This window comes from Eubalaena glacialis, chromosome 11 (assembly GCF_028564815.1).
Source record: "Eubalaena glacialis isolate mEubGla1 chromosome 11, mEubGla1.1.hap2.+ XY, whole genome shotgun sequence".
NCBI classification, from domain to species: Eukaryota; Metazoa; Chordata; class Mammalia; order Artiodactyla; family Balaenidae; genus Eubalaena; species Eubalaena glacialis.
The window spans coordinates 104,403,888-104,420,574 of NC_083726.1; the positions used below are offsets into that span (position 1 = coordinate 104,403,888).

At 36.8% G+C, this 16,687-nt stretch overlaps 1 protein-coding gene across 2 annotated transcripts in view; it reads right to left on the minus strand.

Annotated features, from left to right (window-relative positions):
• Positions 1 to 16,687, minus strand: part of PTPRO (protein tyrosine phosphatase receptor type O) — a 244,928-nt gene that overhangs the window by 103,429 nt on the left and 124,812 nt on the right. For both annotated transcript variants that reach the window (XM_061205025.1, XM_061205026.1), the window contains exons 2-3: positions 14,427 to 14,700; positions 957 to 1,115 (exon numbers count right to left, since the gene is read on the minus strand). In XM_061205025.1, the coding sequence (XP_061061008.1) occupies positions 957 to 1,115; positions 14,427 to 14,700 (433 nt within the window). The remainder of the gene's footprint in view (positions 1 to 956; positions 1,116 to 14,426; positions 14,701 to 16,687) is intronic.

The window sequence follows — 16,687 nt, forward strand, 5'->3', positions numbered from 1 at the left end:
GAATGCAGTAATTTATGGAGTCTATTTATGTTTATTTGATTTTTTTTTAAGTTTAAAAACCCTGTAAATTCACTGCATATATTTTAAACAATGTCTCATTAAAAAAAATCCATGGAAGATTCAGGAGTTTGTAAAAGCAGAAAGTCAAAGTGAGATATTTCTGGATATCATGCTCTATGTGGTTGAGTACCTATCCTCTACTTAGTTTCCAGTTACAACTAGTCAAATTTGAGACCATCATCTACACTCTCTGCAGATAAATATTATGGTGCTGGGTCCTGAGAATATTTACGTTTCCCCAGTTCAGTCCCCAAAGGCCCTCCCTCCTTCTCTCCCTATCCCTCTCCCTCTTGACCTGCCTCTGCCCCTGAAAAGTTGAGTTCTTTCGAAATTATTAATTCCCCTAGGCTCTCCTCTCTCTCAAGATCCCATCAAGCCAGTAAAAATAGTGAAACCGATTTTTGTATATTAATGCAATCATTTAGCTAGTCATACAGATAAATATATACAAAGGAGCTAAAAAGCATTGTCTTTTGCATTTGAGAATAATCTTGGACCATCTCCAAGTGAAACTTTGTGAAAGGCACCTCTCTAGCTTCCCAGTTCTAGAAGTGCCCTAACACACTCAGAAAGAAATGGTTAAGTGAGGTGCTTCTAAATTTAAGTTTGAATTTGTTTCCTGCACCAGACATGCAGGAATAATATTTGGCAAGAATAACATGTGAGTCACAATAATTTGAGTTTTTCTTATGCTTACGCATAACACATGACTCTAAAGAACCAGACATTCTAAGACTCCTCATAACAATATTTTCATGCATCAGTAACTATTTTTATTGGTTCATTTATGACCTAATAGTGAATTATAAGACCTCTTCAGAGCAAGAGCAAGACCATTTGGCAAAAATCATGTAAAAGTAATAGTCATCATTTTTCATCTTCCTTTTGCCTCTTACCTTTATATAGCATTGTCCGGAAGTCTTTACCTTCCCAGTAGCTTATGTTTACTCTTGTGAAAACGTTATATTTTTCTGGATAATGAATTTCAAACAGGACTCCTGTTTCAGGAGAAGGTTTATAGTCATATATTGAAACACTGGTTACGGGAAGAGGTTCTGCAGAAGGAAAGTTAATGGAGAAAGGGGAATTAAGAAAAGAGCAAAAGGCCATTATCAATACTTGGAAGGGTCAAGGATTACACCTATTAGAATTTTACACATATTTTTATTATCCGTAAGACACTAAACTCCTCAGTACTCCTGAGGTGAGTGTTCTCCTTAGCAGTAATTAACGATGCATATTTTAAACAGTGATTTCTGCCTTTCAAAGAACTTTCATATTCATTTTTCCATTTGCCTTTTGCAACAACCCTGAGATCTAGGAAGAGCAAATATTAATATCATCATTCAACATATAAAAATAATGATAGCTCAGACTTTAAATTACTTGTCAAAGGTAATTTAACAAGGACATGGCAGAGTCTGTATCTCCAGATTCCTAGTTCATTTTTCTTTTCCCCAAGCCAAGAAAATTTGACATTAATAATAGACCAGTAGCAGAAAATACGTTTTGGCTCTAACCAAGGATAAATGTTTCAATAATCAGTTATTTCTTTGTGTGAACTTAGCACTTTTTTTATGTTAAGTATAACATTGCAAACCATCCTATGTTGTGAGGATTATAGTTTATGATGTTTATCAAACTATTCTTTCTACAGAAACTTAAAAATGTTTATTTCTATTTTGCATGAGTTGTTAATTCATCACAAAACTTTGTAAATACTCATTTTTTTAATAACTGTGATTGATGTATGTCTGCATCTCCTCCACATCCCACCCTTCAGCCAAAGTCTTGTAAAGTGCCAGAGGCCCCTCACCCTTCAGTAGGAACTACTGGATAAGTTTTACTTGCATTCATCTCGTTCAAGAAAATATTTTAAATAATTTGGCTTGGAGTCAACTCTTGTATTATAGAAAAATTGATTTTAATTCAAAATTTTAGAATTGAGACGATTCTTGGACATCTATAGCCTAAATGAAATATCCTTAGTTTAAATTTTATACTTTGAAAATTTCAGTTTCAATAACATAAGAAACCAAAATTGACTTAGTTCATTCAACAAATAATTACCTACTTTGTCTCAATCTGTAGCTAAATATCTTTCATTTTGTTCTTCAGTATCTCAACCTATTTTTGCTTTTGACTGATGAGATCCAGGGAAGACTGAAAATACATGTTAAAATTCTTAATTTTTTCCTGGAATTTTCTCATAAACCAAGCCAACATCTATAAAAAAGTTGGAAGGCCTTCAGATTGCAGCATATATTGGGATCATGTCCCTGTAGACTATGTGCAATGTTCTCTGGTTAGAATGTTTCTATTTTATCTTTGTCTCATCCTTGGTTTTCCTACTTAAAGGGAGAACAGAGTGAACTCACTTAAGTGTCATGTAAAGAAACCAGCAAACCAAGCCCTGAAGACGCTGAGTATTTCTCTTCGATTAATCCCAAAGAAGTCCTGAACCATTTGAAGATCTTTCTTCCAACTCAGTCTAATTACTAACCCAGGGAGTCTACACAATCCACTTATTGACTCTGGATATGAGAAACAAAATGAAAGCTAACAGCAAACAGCAGCCACAGAGCCATAACTCTTCCACTGCTGCAGCCCAGTTTCACATCCTCACCAGGGGTCTGTCTACTGGAAAGAGAAGTTAGAGGTCCACTCAATCTTTCATGCCCTGAGTTAGGAAGTCTGCACATCAAAGCCATAGTCAAACTTTGAAATTCAAGAGATACAGGAGGATTAGAGCATAGATATTTTATTTTGTGATTTTTCTGTTAGCTGTGCCAACTACTTAAATTTTAAACTAAGAGAATTTTTAAAATGCCTACTTACATGTTTGCGTCCTGTATTTCCTTCAGCTTCAACATATATAACCCAGGTCAGCTGTAAACTCTAAAGTCCATGCCCAGGCATTTTTGAGGTATATTCAATACAAGAATTACTGTTTTCTAGAACTCAAATGCATTCTCTAGAAATATTTTACCATCTCTCCAGTTACTTCCCTCATTGTTTTTCTTTTTGAAAAATTAAGGGATGTGGCATAAACCAGAGCTGTAATTACTCATGTGTTTTTCAGTGATGACAAGGTAAAATCTTGATCTAATTCATTACTCCTTTCTCTTCCAACTACCCTGTTATACTTCCCTTTCTTGTTTTAGGAACCAGGTGAGACTGGACAGAGAAATGCAGTTGTTTAAAAATAGAAATCATTTATTATCTTCATTTATTACTATTTTGTCTTTAGTTTTTCCTTTTTAATTAAAAAAATTAATCATTACAAAATATAGTTGAAACTCCCCTGTATAACTTACCCTGATCCCATTTGCCTCCCATAATTTGGCCAGAGGTAAATTATTACTCTGAATATGGTGTTTCTCTTTCCATGCATGTTTTTCACTTTTATATTTGTAAGTGTCCAATATTCATATGGACTATTACTTCACATACTTTAAAATGTTATGTTGATGGTATCATATTGTATGTATGATTCTGCAGCTTACTTTTTGTCACCTAACATCGTTTCTGAGATTTGTCCATCTTGATGTATCTGTAGAAAATTTAGTATCCATTTTATAACTATACAAACAATATAATTTATCTGTTTTTTGTTGTTGTTGTTATATAGGTTGTTTTCAATCACTCACTTTTGCAAATAATGCTGCAACAAATGTTTTGGGACATGTTTCCTTAGGTTGGAAATCCTGGATAGTAGAGTATGCACATCTTCAACTGTATGTGATATTGTGAAAATGTTTTCTAACTTTATGTCAATTATCTATCAGTTGTGTGTGATAGTTCTTGTTTCTCCATATTCTTTTTCCAACACTTGCTTGTATCAGTCTTTTTATTTTTTTTTAATTAATTAATTTTATTTTATTTATTTTTTTGGCTGTGTTGGGTCTTCATTGCTGCACGTGGGCTTTCTCTAGGTGCGGTGAGTGGGGGCTACTCTTCACTGTGGTGCGTGGGCTTCTCATTGTGGTAGCTTCTTTTGTTGCAGAGTGCAGGCTCTAGGCCTGTGGGCTTCAGTAGTTGTGGCACGTGGGCTCAGTAGTTGCGGCTCATGGGCTCTAGAGCACAGGCTCAGTAGTTGAGGTGCACGGGCTTAGTTGCTCCGCAGCATGTGGAATCTTCCCAGACCAGGGCTTGAACCTGTGTCCCCTGCATTGGTAGGCAGATTCTTAACCACTGCGCCACCAGGGAAGTCCAGTCTTTTTAATTTTTGTCACTCTGAAGCCTGTGAAATTTTGTCTCTTAATTTCCTCTTCACAAAAAAGATTGAATATCTTTTCATACGTTTATCTGTCATTCAGCTTCCCTTTTCTTAAAATCATTTGTTTGATACCCTTGCCTGTTTCATGGATTCTTTTTCCATATTTTCCTGCTAATTTCTAATGCAACCTTTGTCATATACCACTTCCCCATTGTCATTTTTTATTGTGTCCTGTGCCTTTCATCTGGATACATTTTTCTTCTTGCTGAAACATATAATTTAATAGTTATTTAAGTTAGAGTATGGGTGTTAAATTCTCCTAGGCTCTGTATACAAAAAAAATTTCTTTATTCTTGATGTAGTTTAGCTGGGTATAGAATTCTGGGTAGTCTGATTTCCCCTCAGCACTTTGAGGATTTTGCTCCATTGTCTTCTTGCACCAATTATTGCAGAAGAGAAAGCTTCTGTCAGTCTAATAGTTATTCCTTTGTGGATACTATGCTTTTTGTCCATTAGTATCTTCTAAACTTCTAATTTATTTTTATTTATGCTTGATCATCTGCAGTTTCACCATCACATATCTAGGTATGGTCTTAGTTTTGAATTATGGTCTAGGTACTTGGAATGCTTTGTCAATCTTTGGATTCATGTCATTCTTCAAGTCTTGGAAATTCTTATAATAATTTCTTCAAATATTGTGCCAATCATCCCCTCCATTTTTTTCTTAATCTCTTAATCTCCTTAGTTAGAATCTCTCCACCTCCATATCTGTGGGAGTATTGTCTCATTGTGCTAAATCATGGGACAATGACACACTATCATCTTTCAATTTACTGACTTTATTTGATTTTTATTAGTACAGAATTTATCCCATCTATTGAAGTTTTTCAATTAACATTAAATTTGATTAATTAAATTAATTTTACCTAGTTTAACCAATTAAAATATTAAATTAAATGATTGTATTTTTTATTTTTAAAATTTATGTTTATTCTGTATGTTTCTGTTTTATTTTTGCCAATTTTTGTTTCATTATTCCTTAATTCTTTTTTAATATGTGTAATTCTTTCATTTATCACTTTGTATATCATAGCATACTGTAAATTTTTGTTACATTGCTACATAAAATATAATACAAAATGTTATAATAATTTTGATGCCTATCTTTTTTAGCATAGATTTCTTTGTGTGTTCTAAAATATAAGCCCTAGGCCAAATTTTGTTTTCTCATTGCCCCATTTCTTGTTTTTTCCTCACTGCTTTGAGGCAGTTTAACATCCTTTCAGCTCACCAGAATCTGCAGTCTAGAACCAGGGCATATAACATTATTTTGGGGTTCTTCATATTGTGGATGATATGGTGGTTTTCACAAATTCATTCTCTGAGTCAGAGGGTAACTAAGCTTGGTCCTTGATAGTAAGAATGCCTGTCGCTTGCCTATATCCTTAGGCCTCCATATGTGCTTTTTTTTCACAAGCAAGAAGAATCTTTGCTCCAAGCAAAGAGTCTGGCTCTGGGCCATATCTAATGTAGAGCAATTCAAGCCTTCCTCCTCTACAGGGGCCCAGATTCAGTACTGTCTCCTTTCAGACCCAGAGCACAGGGGCCCCATGACTTCAGCTTACTTCCCTACTTTGAGTTTCTGATTAATGGAGACACCTATCTTATTTTTGAGCCTGGAAATATACTTCTGTTTTTCTTTTCACTTTTTGGTGGAAACACAGAGTGTATGACAAAGCAGGACTTTACTGCATTATTTTTACTAAAAATCCTACCATGAAGTTCCCATTTTTTCTTTTAATGAAAAACTTTAAAATGGCATTTAATATCATTATTATTTCCTCATTAGGTGTTCCATGTAATAAAAACTGATGTTCAAATTGAAGAATATTTTTTGTTCCTTCATTACCTTTGAACCATTCATACAGATCATAAATAGGAAGATTTTTAAAGTTCTGGATATGGCTATCTTAGAAGATGAAAAAACAAAAGCAAATGTGGAGCAAATACTGTTTCGAGAAAGCAGAGGTAGCCTTGTACTTATTAGTATCTGCTAAGTGCTAAGAGGTGCTTCTTTCTGCGATTGCTCTGTTTTGAGGAACTAAAATTAAAAAAGCTGTTGAGTCAGTGATCAGTATCCTTTGCTTTCAATGTGACCAACCTAAGAACATGTGTCTTCTGACATAGCCCTCTTGAGGGAGATGAACATGGGATTGATTAGTCCCTCACTTCTTATGGCAGAGCTCTCGTAATATGTATTGATGATAATTTGAGACCTGACCTGATGGTTCAGCTATGTCCAAGCAGGCCACTGAGGTGAGCTGGCTGCAGCAGCCACCCATGGTCCAGGAGGATGGTTACCATTACACCCACTAACTTAGTTTGAGTCTCCATCATTTCTTTAGTAGGAGAACAAAATTTGCCACCCCAAAATGTATCTCTTTGGCATGAGGAGTAACTTAGGCTGAGTATTTTTAAGAAAAAGAAGACTCAGGAAGAACCCTTAATCTTCCCCATAACTGCCTAAAAGAATTTAGGTAGAGGGCCTGTTCCTGGGATAGAGCTATCACCAGAGGCATTTGTGCAGAAAATGGGCTGCAAGTGGCAGGGGAAACTCAGCAGGGCCTGGAGATCAGAGCCCACTCTGTGTCCCATTGTCTCTGCATGGCCCAGCAAACATTTGTTTACCAAATGTTTACTTTTCCATCTCCAGGTCAATTGCCTTCCTCCTCTTTGTAGTCCCAAACCACCACCCTGACATCCTCTTTTGTCTTTAGCTGAAGATGCTCTTTAAGGTGAAGGTTTCGGCCATTTCGATGAGTTATCAGTTTTCCTGGGTCTCTCCCATGTATACATGTTATTATATTTTAGTTTTGATTTTCTCTTACTAATCTGTCTTACATCAATTTAATTCTTAGGCCAGCCAGAAGAACCTAAAAGGGTAGAGGAAAATTCTTCCTCTATGATACTTTCCTGGAATATTTAAATAGCTTTCTGAATTATTCTTCCTGCCTCCAATCTCATCTTAATTTTTCTTATTTACTTCTGTTCAAAACTTTTAAGTCTGCAGGCTACTTGATACTCTCACTTTTGTCGGAGTCTCTGACTTACACCTGTCACCTTCACCTCACTGAGTTTTCCCCTCCTGATCTCTTTTGGTTCTCTTTTGCTCCCAACCCGTTGAGTAATTTTCTATTTAATGCCATCGGTATTAATTATATTTATTGATCTTATACCAGGTGCTACACACTTTGTTAAGGAGTTTATTTAAAAATTTTTTCTTACAAAAAAATTTACATTATTTAATAGCACCCTCTACCAAATCAGTAATCTATAGCCCGCAAACCATATCTGGCCTGCCACATGTTTTTGTATGATTTATGAGCTAAGAATGGTATTTACAGTTTAAAATGGTTGATAAATATCAACAGAAGAATACTATTTCATGACATATGAAAATTATATGAAATTCAAATTCTGGTGTCTTTAAAGTTTCCTAAGAACACAGCCATGCTTATTTGTTTACATATTATCTATGGCTGCTTTTCTGCGGAAATAGTGGAGTTGAATGATTGCAACATAGATTATATGGTCCACAAAGCATAAAATATTTATTACGTCCACCTTTACAGAAAAAGTTTGCTAACCTCTGGAATAGATTATAAATTAGAAAACTAAGAGAATGTAATAATCTGCCAATGTCTACATTATGGTTTCCAGTTTTCTTTGGCTCTAAAGTTCATGCTTTGATCCACTATTCAAAATATCTGTGTGATAATTTGTCCATTCCAATGCAGGATTCAGGATCCTGTGGCTTGCAGTTCTGTTACAAGAAGGAAATTTCCCCAACCAAATCGTATTATGTCATTTCTTTGCATAAGATGTGTCCTCATTCCTCAACACTTAGAGGTTAAGGTCTAAACTCTTTTGTAAAGAATTCAAGGCTCCTCCCAACTTTTCTAGCCACCTTTCCCTTTATTTTCTGGAATCACAGGTTCTTGCCACCTTCACTCTTGAAGTTCACAGGTGTGCCATGCTATGCACATATGCCCCCATTCTTTTTACCTATGATTCCCTTCAACTCTGATTGTGACATCTTCCATTCTTTATTCATTTGGCAAGTTTTCACTAATTTTTAAATAATTGTTTCTTCTTCCCAGTGCTCCCTAAGAAGGCTGGGCAATCTCTTACATAATTCTTTTACGGCACTTATATATTTGTAATGTTTTGTTTGTCTTTTCCACTACTATATACAATCTCTGAGTGTGGGTATTTTATTTTTATTTCTCTGCCACCTAGGACATGGCGTAAAGAATGTAGGTAATACATAAAATAAAAACTCATGCATTATTTTTATTATCATGGATGAATTTGTATGGAATATTATATTTGTAGAGTGTCTCCATGTGTGTTCTGCAGTGTTTACAGCCACTATCTCTAGGACTTTGCAAACACAGGAGACAGTAGTGTGTAAATAGCATTTCCCAAATTTCTAAGCAATTGTTTTCATGTATTATTTTATCTATTGAGAAACTACTCCTTCTCTCTAATGTACACATTATATACTGAAGGTTCTCAATCAATTAAATATTAATCAGAAGTCAAAGCCCAAGGGTTATGAAACCCTTTTGAACTGGCCAAATGACTTGTCTGTGCTGAATTTATTCTTTGCCATGTTCCTCAGCTTTCTCTGAGAGCGCCAGACTCAGAACAACTGTAGAGAAATAGCAAAGGACTGCCCCAGGGCCAATTGCTTTGTCATTGCTTATTTCATGAAGACAAAGATCTAACACAGAATAAATGACTGTAACAAATGTACCCTTTTATCCTCAATGTGTCAACTCTGGGAGCAGATCCTACAAATGTTTCCTAAACTTCCAAGAAAAGCTTCCCCTTAGAAAAATGAAGATGGCAAAAATACATCATTAACTGATAAATAATGCTAATTTTAGAGCTCAAAAGTAATCTTAGTCATCATGTATTTTAATACTCTCTTTTTTAAAGAAGGAAGCTGAAACCCATCACCTCATGCCTAATGTCACAGAAATATTTGTGCATTAACCCCCAGTTTTTATATTCCCAACCTATTATTGCTTTAAAAATCTGGGATGGTGTAATTGAGTACTTAAAGATAGAGTAGGGAGTGAGAGACTATAAACCATCATTAATCAATTTTTACTCTTTAGATATCAATGCAAATTTCCTCTTCTACTTAAGATGTAGAAAACTGCAAGTCAGTGCTATCCTCCTGTTAGGGGAAACACTGACTAAAACCGCCCGCCCTGGCCAGGCACCATAGTAGCCACTTGCATGAGTTATCTTAAACAGGAGGTCCTGGTAAGGAATGTGGAACTAACAAGCTACCATGAACCGGAAGATTCAGGGAACGTCAAAAGGAGGGAGTAGATGCCAGTCCATATGTCTTACCAACCTCCCAGAATCCTCCTCGCTGGAATCCATCTTGGCTGAGCGATGCCTGTGCCACCAGGAAGGACATTGAGTCAGAATGATTGGCCAGAGGCAACGGGAAGCTAATCCCATCACCGTAAAACCTGAGACTGCGAGCCACGTGGCAGAGCAGTTCTCCTGGGTTCCCTTACCCTTCTACTCTCCACCCAGGTGCCCCTTCCCAATCACGTCTCTTGCTTTGTCAACACATGTGTTTCCTCGGACAATTCATTTCCTAGTGTTAGACAAGAGCCCACTCTCAGGCCCTGGAAGGTCCCCCTTCCTGCAACATCCCAACATCCAACAGCGAGAAGAAAAAGCCAAATAATCCATGAGACACAATTTTTCTTGTGTCTATCAGAGAAATAAGATTGCAAGGCAACCAAATGAACTAAATTCTAAAGACAAGTCCCTCTGAGGAGAAAAGGGACACATTAACTGTTTTACCTTTAGTAGGGCATGGCAGAAAGGAGGGGCACCATTAAAGCAGGAAAGAAGAAAGCAACTAAAATTTTCCTGATCCAGAAAGGTGAAGTGTGTTCTAAATAACAGTTTAGACTGCTCTGTCCAAGAAGGTAGTTACCAGCCACCTGTGGCTATTTAAATTAAACTTAGAATGAATCAAAATTAAATCAAATTAAAAATGAGGGGCTACTGTACTGGACAATGCAGATATAGAACATTTCCATCAGCCATAAGTTCTGTCCAAAAGTATAGGACAGAGCTGGTTTAAAATGAGTGGGGCTCCCAGGCACAAGTGGAGCCCACTTCTCTCTAGCCCTTTACATGGGCCTCCATCAGGTGCTCAGGAGAAATACTGATGGCAAGAGAGCCACCCGCCTACCCTCCAGGGCACAGGGATGCAAGTGATAAGTAGCACCATTAAGAGATCAAGGAGAAAACTTAATTCCCTGGACTTTTTAAAAATACAAAGCAAAACGCTTAATGCCTTGGGGAGAGGTAGAAGTTCTTTCCCTCTCAGTTCTCCGGCAAAGATCTTCCTCCTTCTGGGGGACAGGTAGAAGTAAAAGATGTATATTCCTGAGGCAAGGGCAGAAACAGCCTTGGCCCCATGATCTTCACGCACTGCTAGAAGGTAGAGCTCTGCGACTATGGGGAAGAGGCAGGAGACTCTCCAGCCCAAGACCATCTACAGATTTAAGGTAGCCTTTGTCTGTGAGTGTATAGCGAGGGGTAGGAATGCTGAGAATGCCCCACTTAGCATCACAACGTCTGCCTAAACCTGACATCCTGAAGATGCTGCCTCTCCTGGAGATGCTGCCTCTCCTGAGGCTGGACCAGGAGAACCAAGATCCTCCCCCATCCCCCCAAAAGTTAGCACTAGTAAAAAGTCCATTGGTGAGGGAGAGGCAAAATCATGGATCCCTTCTGTGGTGCATGTGTTCAGGACTTGCTGAACATTGAGGGTAGAACTGGGACACTGAGAAATACCTTCTGTCACTGCTGGCAACCTACCATTGACCAGAAGAATTTAAAGTCTGTGATGAAGTGAAGGTTAATAGTACTTTAAACTGAGCTCAACTATTGACTAGAGTGACTCAACTCCTCACACGAACAGCCTAGCAATATGGAGGATTTAAGTTAAATTCAACAATATACTTAATTGCATTAAATATAAATGATCTAAGCTTGTACTGTTTAAATTGGTAGCCACTAGCCACATATGGCTATTGAGCACTTAAAATAAGGCTAGTGCCACTGAGAAACTGAATTTTAAAGTTTATTTATTTTAATTATAGTTAAGAGTAAAAAATGTGCAAATTTTTATATCCTGATTATATACTTGAGAAATAAAATATTGCCTGCCTTATCAGTAAACAAAGGATGTCACAGTCATCAGCGATTGCAGCCACCGCCCAAGGTGAGCTGGTGAGCCCTGAGGGAACTCAGGAAGGAAACAAAGAATGCCTGTCATCTAGCAGCCATCAGATTGCAGCCACTCCCGATGGTGAGCCCTGAGGAAACTCAGGATGTGAAAACAGAGGATACAGGCCCCAGACAGCCGAAGTGCGTATCAAAGGAATGATTTCAGTGAGTCCAGACTCTTGCATCTTCCCATACATAGAAAAGTGTTAAATTCCTTAACTAGTTTTCTTTTATTAACAATAATCTTTTGTTCCTACTACCTGCCTTTTGTTGCAAAACTCCTATATATCCTAGCTCCACCCTCACCTCCTTGGAGCAGTTTTCTCAGGGTTACTTGAGACGCTGCTTCCCGGGCTTGAAGTCCTCAGTAAGTCCACCGAAGAAAACATAACACTCAACTTTTAGGTTTGCATATTTTTTTTAGTCGACATACTGAAACAATAATATTTTGAATGTAATGGGTTAAGTAAACTATGTTATTAAAATTAATTTCACCTTTTCAGAAAGTTTCTTAATGTGTCTAGCAGAAAATTTAATATTACATATGTGGTAACATTCTATTTTTATTGGCTAGTGCTAGTCTAAACACTCCAATTAAAAGGCAGAGATTTTCAGACTGGGGAAAAAAGCAAGATCCAACTCTATGCTGTTTACAAGAAACCCATTTACATATAAAGATATAAGTAGGTTAAAATTAAAAAGATGAAACAAGTATACCATGAAAATACTTAACAAAACTAAAATGTCTATATTAATATCAGCCAAAATAGACCTCAACACAAGGCATATTATTTGGTATAAAGGGTGACACTGTATATAGATAAAAAGGTCAGCTCATCAAAAAGACATGGTAATCCTAAAAGTACTGTATTTGCACCTAACAACGTAACAACAGAACTTCGAACTAAAGCATAAACTAAAAGAAGTGAAAGGAGAAATAGACAAATCCATTCCCTCTGTCAGTCATTGTTAGAACAAATTGACAGCAAATCATTAGGGTATAGAAGACTTGAACAACCAGCCTGACCTAATTGACATTTATTGAAACTTCACCCACCAAGTGCTCACAGAAAGCAAAACAAGAGAGGTCATATTTGGGGCCATAGGACAAATCTCAACAACTTTCTGGGCATTGAAATTGCACAGAGCATGTTCTCTGATCACAACGACAGTTACCTAGAAATCAATAAGGAGATCTTTGCAAAATAGCCAAAGTTTTGGACATTCAACAACACAATTCCTAGCCCACATATCAAAGAAGAAATCACAAAAGAAAATAGAAAACATGTTGAGTAGAACTTACTGCACATGGTAAAATATCAACAAGATATTCCAGAAATCTTTCACCATCTACTTACTTAACACATTTCTTTGTGAACCAATAACTAAAGGGCCGACTCCTCCAGCTTTGATCCAGAGTGGCTGAGGGTCTGCTAATGAGTGTTGGGTCAGCAACAATCACTAGTTTTATTTTGCTCTGTGTCTTAGCCTTTTCTTCCTGGTTCCTTTTCTTGTTACTTGCTCAGCTAAATTGAATTAATATTTACTGATCACCATTTAAGCATAAGGGTCATGCTAGGTCATGCTTATGAAATTATGAAGATGAGTAAGGCAGAGCTTCTGATTCCAAGTGTTATATTATAGGCATTATACGCCTAGATCTGCTGCCTGGTTTTATTAGCTCCTAATTCGCCATTTCTGGAGCTTGTTTAAGACAGCATGTTACCAGGCAAGTCCTTCCTTTAATTCAGCTCGGTCCTAGATTTGTTCATTATATCTATAAACCTTGAAGGTCTTGGGTCTGTGCCATTCCTAATTTTTAGAACTCAGTACGGATCCTGGAACTCTGCCAAGGGAAACTTTAATTAATTTTTGACAGACATGTTAAAAATATGTCCTCTAGCTTGATTCTGAGTTCTTGCTTCTTGGTGTTTCTCTTTCGCTTTATCCCAACAGAAAATAGCACTATGTCCTTTTCCTTAATTGTGGCCAGAAAGATCACGTATTAGATGGCAATTAAAAGATTGCAACCACTGGAACAAAGAGCAAAAAGAACTTTGCTGAGACATTGCATTGCTCTAGTGATAAACTCTACCGTCTTATAGATAACAGTTTTTCTTCCATACATCAACATATACAGTAGGGCCGAATTTTACTTTGAGATTATGTATTAAAGGCAGAGAGAAAAGTGAAAATCATATGTAGTTAAAACCACTCCTAAAAAATTTCTAATATCAGCCTGACCTCTTAAGACGTGTGCTACTAAAGGTTAAAATGTCAATGACTTCTTTTTTTCTTGGCATTTTTCTTGGGCAGTGGAAGCCTAGGCTATTTTAAGGGTGAGGTGAGGAATAGCAACTGATAAATAACGATATCTTTTACTCTCTCTCTCAACTAAAAATGTGTAATTTTGATTTTGAGCCAGCTAAATATTAGTATAAATTCATTGCCTCAAAAAGCAATTTGCTTAATATGAGAATATGTGTTCTAGAAAAAAACTTATTATAATCATACTATTAAATTATATAGCAGCAAATTACATTGTCCAATCATGAATCTAAAATTGTCATTCAATCTCAAAATAGGTTGACTTTTTTTGGTTTAAGCACATTTTGATTAACAAAAGGTTACAGTAAAACGTGATCCAGCTTCAGCAAGAGACTGTATTCTTAAGGTAAAGCAGAACTTTGAATCTTGTCACTTGATTTCAAGGCAATTGATCTTGCCATTCTGGGCTCTATTTTCACAAGAACCCCCAGGGGAATACACCCAACAAAGAGACACAGAGGACAATATTGCACATGATGCTTACTTGTTAACACAGTGATTGATCTGGATGGCTTGGTAACCACATTTCCATTTACCACTACCAGAGTGATTATATAATACAGGCCGTGATAATTGGCCTTAAAGATAACGGGAGGAGGCAAAGTACTGTTGAATTCCTCAAATTCGAAGAAGTAATTTTTTGATTCACCAGTTATCTTCACCACATACACAGATGATGGACTCATGACATCTGAAGCTTCTAAAGAGACAGCGATGCTATTATCATCTTGGACAGTTACATGGAATGTTGTAGCAATCTGTTTAAGAAAAGAGAGAAAAAGGAAATGGAGGTCAGATTTCAGATTATTTTGCAATAAAATTATACTGACATAATTTCCCCAAAACTAGTGTTGTGATAAGCATTGCTTTGTGAAATAGAGTTACATAGGTATTTTAGTTTACGAGGAAAAGCAGAAAGAGGGAGATTAATCCTATTGTGGCAATTGATCTTCTCAGGCTTTTTTACTTTTAGCATTCTTCTTGATTGAAAAGCTGCTTCCGGTTCATGGATTGTGCCATGTAATAAACACAAAATAAACATCATGGAAATGCGTAATTATAGATGAATGAAAATCATCTTGGCACTCGACTTCCAGAGAAGTCCTATGGAAGGACTTTGTTTCACCTATGTTGAAGGAGCTGTATGGTTTGAAGAAGCACTATTTTACTTTGGAGGGAGTAGTCCTGCCATAGTCCTAGGAAAATTCTAGAAGAATGTTTCAAGGCAGTTATGTCCTCTCTGACGTCTCACCTGTCAGTTCTGGAAACTAAAATAGTCAGGGTTGAGAAACCTGTGATAATCCTCGTTAAAGGTTAACCAGTCCTTAATAAGAGAAACTAAGATGCTCTTTGAGGAAAGGACCAGACTAAGGAGCCATGGGCGCTGATGGAAAAATCAGCAGTTAGTGGACTGAAAACTTTGCTCCAAGTCTCCAGATAAATGCTCGTGAACAGTATTTGAAAAATCATTTGTGTAGTTGGTTTAAATATTCCTTCCTGATTTTTTCCCATACTCCACAGGCAGAATCCGTCCTCTTCTGTTCTCTGGTCTTGACAAGACTCATAGACTTTCTAACATTTGCCGTTCTGTTTTTAATTTACCTTCTGGGTATGTAGTGTCCAGGAGAAATTATTTCACCGTTCTGAGCCTCAGGTTTCTTTTCTACAAAAGTGGGACAGAAAAATTGCTGAAACTTGTCAAGGGCTTACAAGGATCCAGGTACCAAGCTAGGCAGGCTATAAACACGGTCATCTCATTTAATATTCAGAGTTATCTCACGAGATGGATATTATTATTTCCATCTCAGTTTGTCACTGTGCAAACTGAGAGCCAGAAAGATTAAGTCACTTGCTCCAGGTCACACATGTAGTTTGGACTTTTAACCACTGTACACAAGTACCAAGACTGAGCTCCACTGTTGTTCTACATGTCTCTCCCTTCTCCTCTTGACCTATTTTCCTAACATTGAGTCTGACAGACAGGATACAGCTGATAAATGTTTGTTAAATGAATGAAAGAATTGCCGATTGCATTAATTATATGTGAGCCTTCTCTTCTTAGGATTAATCTACTTATTGATTTTGGTACCTCACATATTGTCAGCAACCAAATCAAGTGTGCAATACATCAATCCTTTAAAAGATACTGTATAGACCTAAAAACATACTGACTTTTTTTTCTTCTTATTTCATTTTTTAAGAAATCTGGTTTTCAAAGGTCCTAGTACTTATAAAGACTATCTGGCCATTAAGAGAAGTTTAATTCTATGTTAACATTTAGTAGACTTAATTGTGTTCACGCTATTCCTATTATACTAGACTGTAAGTCCTCTAGGGCAGAGACTGCATCTTATTTCTAGCTGTGTCTCCAGCTCCAGGACCAATGCCTGGCATATGCCAGGTGGTTTGTGATCTGGGCAGGCCTGGGAAGATTTCTGTAACCCAGGATTGTCAGTACAGATTGACTCTTTAAATGTCCTTTATCCACATTTGTCTCATCCTCAGATACATGGGCAGATTTCTAAAACAGAGTTCTGTACTTTTGGGACCAAACATAAAATGAGACCCATTCTCCATTGCCAGCGATCGGGTGGAACGTGAGGCTAAACCAAGCGTTGAGTATCCAATAGCATTGAAATCTGGTTTTTATTCATTATTGATTATAGAAGTTGATTCACTAACTCAGAAAATAATAAGTTTACAGACATCAGATACACAATTACTAAGAATTTTTTGCTCTATGTT